This window comes from Papaver somniferum, chromosome 2, assembly GCF_003573695.1.
Source record: "Papaver somniferum cultivar HN1 chromosome 2, ASM357369v1, whole genome shotgun sequence".
NCBI lineage: Eukaryota > Viridiplantae > Streptophyta > Magnoliopsida > Ranunculales > Papaveraceae > Papaver > Papaver somniferum.
The window spans coordinates 31,191,649-31,198,929 of record NC_039359.1 but is presented as its reverse complement, the minus strand read 5'-3'; the positions used below and the strand labels follow the sequence as shown (position 1 = coordinate 31,198,929).

Genomic DNA, 7,281 nt, shown 5'->3' with positions numbered 1-7,281 from the left:
TTAAGGAATAAGGAAAGATTTTCTGCAACAAAAAAAAACTATATAATCCGACTGAGTGGGCAAGAAAAATAATACATACCTGAACGTTGGAAGAACTGAAAGTCACAAGGGCCGTTGAATCTGGTCGAAAACCACCCGCACGATATTTCAACCTTCGCTCCTTCTTTTGGGGACTGTCCGTGTCCGCGTAAAGAGATTTTTGTTTGGGCGAGGAAGGATCCCTTAACAATGGATGTCTTGCTAAAGTTGCAGCAGAAGGCTTACCACAGGTATTCTTCACTACGTCATTCACTAAAACATGAACGGAAAGGAACTCGTACTTCCAGAATATGTTATACTTGGAAGTTGTTGTCGGATTTTGTGCCGAGAGCAAGAAGGGAAGACTTATACCCGGCGCAAGAGTACTAGCATCAAGAGAAGCTGGCAACAAGTTTTCTGGAACGTCCGACTGACGAGGAAGAGGGACCCCTTGGTCAAATCCCATATGTCGAGCCGCCATGTCAATGTTGTAAGAGACTGCCTGACAAGATCCTCGAAAGAAAGACGGTACATAACCAGGCGTGCAACTTCGCACGAACGCAACCTCTCCAATGCTCGTATTCATTTCAGAAAGCAAAAATATATTTGGAACAGAGACAAAAGTGTTTATTTGAACTATGGAGCCGTGAACCGGAGCCCATGGACGAAAGTTTATTGTCTAGGAGTTTTCAAGGAAGTCAACCAGGTTCGAGCCAGATCTTGGGCGCCTGTTCACCCAGCGAAGTATCCTAGAACCACCCAAAGACTCGGGAAGTAAAGCCAGCAGTTTGGGAGCGCACTTCTCGAAATGCTCCCACAACCACGCTTGAAGAAAAGAAACATGGACGTGTCCACTTTCATGTACCCGTTTGAATCACGCATGTCCGCAACCAGATGATCCAAATGTGTGTATAGAGAACCGAGAAACAAGCCGCCAATGGGGAGAACAACACCTTTCGCTAATCTGGTGGCAAACTTAATGAGAACCTGTCTTATTTCCTTCTTACCAGAGTCGTCATCAAAAATTTCCCTGGATAACCAAAGAACCAAGAATGCCGCGACATGAAGCGTACTATTCTTTTGATCTGGCTCCGACTCATCTGGAAACCATTGAGACACCCACCAGCTGTAGAAACACCTCGTCTCGTTTTCCTTCCGGACAAAGCCTTGCCTCATGGTGCCTAAGAGTCCGCGCCATGCCATGCTGGCACCGTGCCAAGAGTCCGCGCCATGCCGAGCGAGCGCCATACCAAGCCAACATTCTGCATCTCAACCAGCAACCACCCCTACCATTCTCACGGTCTAGCCAGTAACACCACGGGCAGGATTTACGCAAGTCCATCAACGCAAGAATCACGGATTCTCAGAACACTCCTAAAAAAGGTTAGCCTGATCTTCCTGATCATATTTTTCATGACTTTCCATTTTGATTTTGTCATTTCCTGTAACCATCTTATGCTTACCTCGCAACAATGCTCCTGTTCCGAGCTAAGCAGGGGACTTAATGTTGATGGTGGTTTTTAGATTAAGGTTAATATCGTAAAACCTTACATCTGACATGACGTCACTACGACCACTAGCATATTTATTGAATCAGTCAACATGCCTATGTAAAAATTACTGGGGTACCTTTTTTTATATACGCTATATTCCACGGCAGATGCCTGAATACTGACTGGCAACATCTCCGCGCCAAGGCATGCCAACCATGCCAGCGGCACCATGGTGCCAATGGAATACCATGCCAGCCACATCTCCGCGCCAAGGCATGCCAACCATGCCAGCCGCACCACAGTGCCAATAGCATACCATGCCAGCCACATCTCCGCGCCAAGACATGCCAGCCACATATCCCGCACCAAGGCATGCCAACCATTCCAGTCGCACCACAGTGCCAATGTCATACCATGCCAGCCACATCTCCGCGCCAAATCCATGCCGAACCTACCACACACTACAAGAAAACATGGCTTTGGTGACGATGGTTTTTGCGACGAATAAAATTCATTGTTGAAGCTTAGTTATTGTGACCAAGATAAATTTTGTCGATGTTGTTAGGTTTTCTGCGACGAGACTCGGGTTTCGTCACTCATAAGCTTTTAGTGACCTCGTTTAGAGACAAAATAATGTCTAGTCACTAATAAATTTTTTGTGATTATATATTTTTGTCACCATTTAATTCTATTGTGATGATGATGAAAAATTGACATAAAATCTTTTACGTGATAATCTATAAATTTCGTTACAAAAGAAAAATTTATAGTGAGAAAATTAATTTGTCACTAACTAATTTTATAGTGACGAAACTAAAAGCTTGACACTATATTTATTTTTAGTGACCATCAGCTTGTTTGGTTGCAAATATTTTTTATAGTAACAACTTATAAACATCACAAGAAATAACATTTGTAACGAACTAAATTTTGTCGCTTTAGTCATTTCATTGACACTATAACTTCACCGCAGTTCATGATTTCAGTGATTACTGAAATATTGTTGCAAAAAATTCTTTATGGTGACAAAAAAAATACACAACGCGTTATTTAGAATGAATTTTTGGTAACAATACTTTTTATCATGTAAAATATAATATTTAACAAACTCCCGAACCCGTTGGACTGTCTGGTTGAACTATGTGAACCAGACGGTTCGACTAGCTAACCGGTATAGAGTGAGTATATTCATTCATGGTAACTATTTATAAATTTAGATAAAATTATGCAAAACTGAATACAACTGGATAGGATTTGTTGATAACCAGTCATGACCAATACATAGATAAATCAATTATGGTGATTATATTCAGTCATCATGACTATGATTTAACGACTTTGATGAAATTATGTGAAATTAAATTCAATCAGATCATATTTTTTGATAATTTGTCAAGATGAGTATGATCTAGTAATGTTGGATGAAAATTGAACACAATTGGATTGAACTAGATGAAAATCAATGGATAAAACAATCATATATATGGAGTATATTTGACTATTATTTGGAGATTTTGATGAAATTATATATAATTGAGTACAGATGGATTGAATTTGTTGATTATCAATCATTGCGAGTATGATCCAGTAATGTTGACTAATCTAGTTGTATTGATAGAATTAAGTAAAATAGAGTTAAATTGTATTGAGTTTATTTGATAATTAGTCAAGGAAAGTGTGATCTACTAACTTTATTGACTATGGTTAAAATAAATTAGATGATTTTAGTAATCTAATCAGTCATATCGAGCATTATCTAATTATTTTGACGGAATGAAATAAAATTGTATTAAATTTTATTGAGTTTATGATAATCGGTCAAGGTAAGTATGATATACAAATGGTAACTGAAAATTGAGTACAATTGAAATCTTTAAATTATTATCATTGGAAGGATAACTACTCTAAAGATTATCATACACAGTGAAATAACTTTAAAAAGTTTTCATCTTTTTAAGTTCAATCGAGTTAATTTGTTCATTAAAGTACATGTTTAACTATATAGATCAATTTGATTTGTGCTTCTCAATTCCTAAGAGAAGTCTATAAACCCCACCCTAAGTTAAAGAAAGAACCAGGTATCGAAGGCTCAAGAAATAATTAGTGTTTGGGTCGTAGATTTTGGCCCTATTTAGTGCTTGGGTCGTAAGTTTGTCCGTTATTGTGTTTGGGTCGTAGACCCGTTAGTCAAACTGGTCAAATAGTCAAGTTGTTAACATCCGTTAATTTCCGTTAATAAAATGGCAATGGCCTTGAAAGAACAGATTCGTGTAGGATCACAGTGAAGTAGTAAATGGGAAAAAGGAGGAAGGATCAGATTTGTGTAGGAAAGGAGCATTGACGACAGGGAAATCCAGTTGTTCCTTGCTGAGATGAGATGATAGGAAAATACCTGATTCAATTGAAACTTTAATTCACATAACAAAGAGGCATAAAAATCTACTCAAACATGGTAATAGTTTCAAGTCCCAATCCTTCCATTACCAGTAGTTTGCAAAAAGATCGAATACCAGGCTCTCCACTTCATACGCATATCTCCTTCGTAGATGTATATTCGAAAAATTATGAGCACCTAAGCAGTAAAGAAGAGGGGAGGTTTCTGCCATTGAAACTGTAAATGAACTGAAGAGATTAAACATGGATTTCAGAGTTTATTAAGAAATAGGGGATGTGTTGGTTTTGGATTGGAATTTGGACATAGTTACAGGAAGAAATTGGAAAAGAAGAGGGGAGGTTTTGCTGACATTCAACTAGTTTGCAGCCATTAAATTATATTTGCTATTGATGGTTTGGAGCAATGTATAGTGGCGATTGATGTCTCTTATATGGCTTATGATCAGAAATGTCTAGTCTGTTTTGGATATGGGTTTGCAGGGAATTTGAGAGTACCAAAAGAGCATTTGTTCGCGAACTACACCATTACCAGGTCCTGCCCATCAAGTGTTCGATAGAAGTCTCAAACCAGTCTACCTTGTTTTTGTACAGCCGTGAGTCATTACCGGGTCCTGACAGTTTGACCTCTTTGACTAACGGGTCTACGACCCAAATACTATAATGGACAAACTTACGACCCAAACACTAAATAAGGTCAAAATTTACGACCCAAATACTAATTAACTCAAGGCTCAACTTATACACAACTACTACTCAGAGAGTAAGAGATGAACTATAGATCCACATAAGGTTCTCCTCGTACATGGATGCCATGGATTTGGTTAGATCTCACGCAAGTCGTTTCCATAGATATCGAATTCATTGTTCTAATTCGTATATATAGTTCTCGATTTCAGTTTCTCGTTAGATTCTTTCTGATTTTATTTTAATATTTAGATTATTAGATCAGTAACAATTATTAGATTCATTCTCATTATTTGGATTTGTTTTCATTAGTTGGATTCTTCCTCATTATTTTGATTAATTTTCATTATTCGAATTAATTCTCATTCTTATAATTTTTTTGGTTATTTCTGGATCGATAATAATTATAGATTATTCTCACTGTTTATTATATAATATATCATAGTTATTGGGATGAAGGTCCATAATGATTCTTCATTTTCATTTGATCTTATTGGAATATTGAATAATGATTCCAAATTTATCGATTCAAATTCATCCGACTCCAAGGTACATCAAACCTCATTGTATATGCTTAGTTTGCTCTCTTTGGATCCTACTGCTCTTAATCCGTATGACAATTGGAAGACAAATATCCAACGTTCAATGAATTATTGAATTTTATAATCCGTATGACTACCGCATAGAGTGAGATCAGCCGTCAATAACCTTTACCAAAAACCCTTTTGTTTTCTCTCACTTCATTTTTCCTCTCTCGTATCTCTTTCTCATTCTCAAATCCCATCTCTCCCGAGTCCCTCCATCACTCACCTTGGAAAAAAAAACAACAACAAACAACTCACAGGCACAACCATCCTCTATCACTCCCTCAATACCACCACTGTAGTCTTTTCTCTATCTCACTCTGAAACGTCGTCTGATTCTTCTCCAGCCAGCAAAGTCCGTCTTCACCAATCGACCGACTTCAATCCCAATCGCAACAATAATTTGACTAATTCAGGACAGATGTAGGTAAGTTTTCTACAAATTTCGGGTTTCAATTTTTTTTTTTTTTACTAATTAGGGTTTTGATTTCTAAATTTTGTCTCATCTTCTGTTAAGTTCTTCCTTAGGGTTTTGATTTCTACTTTTTGTTTACTCTTCTGCCGATTTCTTCCTTAGGGTTTTGATTTCTTATTAGGATGCTGATTTCTTCCTTAGGGTCTTGATTTCTAATTAGGATGTCGATTTCTAAGAAAGGTTTTGATTTCTCTATGACACCTGTATGTAGAATTAAAATTATCTATGTTTGACAAGATAAGAAAGTAAAGATACTGAGAAAAAATGCTTCTTCAAAGGTTTTAGGGTAGAGATAGAGAGAGAGACAGAGTTTCACTCAGAACCGGAGGAAGCAGACACATCTAACTCGAGGAGCCTTTGCAGTTCCTTTGCTTACCAAGAAGATTATCAAGAAGCGGGTCAAGGCTTTCAAGAGGCCACACAGTGACAGATACCATCGTGTCGGGGAAAGCTGGAGACGTCCTAAGGGTATTGATTCTCGTGTGAGGCGAAAGTTCAAGGGTGTTACTTTGATGCCCAACATTGGTTACGGTTCATACAAGAAGACCCGTCACTTCCTACCCAATGGTTTCAAGAAATTTATTGTGCACAATGTCAAGGAGCTCGAATTGTTGATGATGCACAACAGGGCTTACTGTGCTGAGATTGCACACAACATTTCTACAAGAAAGATGAAGGATATTGTTGAGCGTGCAGCACAGTTGGATGTCTGTGTTATCAACAAGACATCTACGTTATGCAGCCAGGAAGACGAGTAAATGTGATCAAAGTTGTTTAATAGTGACCTTGTTTACTTCTTCGGGCCTTGTTTAGCTGAACTCCAGCTTTGTTCAATTTAAGAATAGTATTGTTGCTTTAGTATTTTAGTTCTTAAAACTTCAGTATACTTTATTTTGTGATTTATGGATTGGAAGACTTAATGATATCTTATCTATCAAAAAAAAAAGAAACTGGGAAAAATTTATGGTTGAAGCCGGGTTTAGCACACTCATTGCACAAGCAGTTCAACTAACATAGATGACTTGAAGTACTTGTATGAATTCCTTCCCTGATTGAGTATGAGCTTTACTGAAATTTACATTTGTGGCTGATTGTTCTTGTCTGTTCAGGTTCAAATCAAGGAAACAACAATTTGACTTTGAAAGGATGGCCACTCACAGTAAGTTTTCTGTTGTTTAGTTTTTCTTTTCCTATACTTGATTGTTGAACACATAAATTTAGCTTATTCTCTGAATCATCCATATTCTTAGTTTTTGATGACTAACGCACTTCCAGTTGTACCACAATGTTCTGAATAGTGACTAAAAAAACGATCCATATTTCAATACTAGATATGTTAGTCAACAAACACAATAACTGCGAGAGATATTGGTAACATTCAGTTTGTTTGTTTTATTGGGTTTTTTTAACTGATTTTGTGTAAAAAAAAATTAATTCAGTCCCAAAAAATGGTGAAAGCTCCACCTTCAAAGCCAGCTAAATCTGGTGGTGGTAAACAAAAAAAGGTCTATCGCTGGTACCTATCACTATCATCTTCTGCTAAATGATTGGTTTCTTCTGCTAGTTATTTCTGTTGTGTATGTTTAACATACACTGTAGTATGTGAATTCACTAGTAACTAGATAAGAAAAAG

The 7,281-nt window shown here is 37.3% G+C and overlaps 1 protein-coding gene across 1 annotated transcript; it reads left to right on the top strand.

Moving 5' to 3' along the window:
• Positions 1-5,809: 5,809 nt before the first annotated feature.
• Positions 5,810-6,406, top strand: LOC113350810 (60S ribosomal protein L32-2-like). Its single transcript, XM_026594927.1, has 2 exons — positions 5,810-5,851; positions 5,945-6,406. Exons 1-2 carry the CDS (start codon positions 5,810-5,812, stop codon positions 6,404-6,406), a joined length of 504 nt encoding a protein of 167 aa, XP_026450712.1.
• Positions 6,407-7,281: the final 875 nt, after the last annotated feature.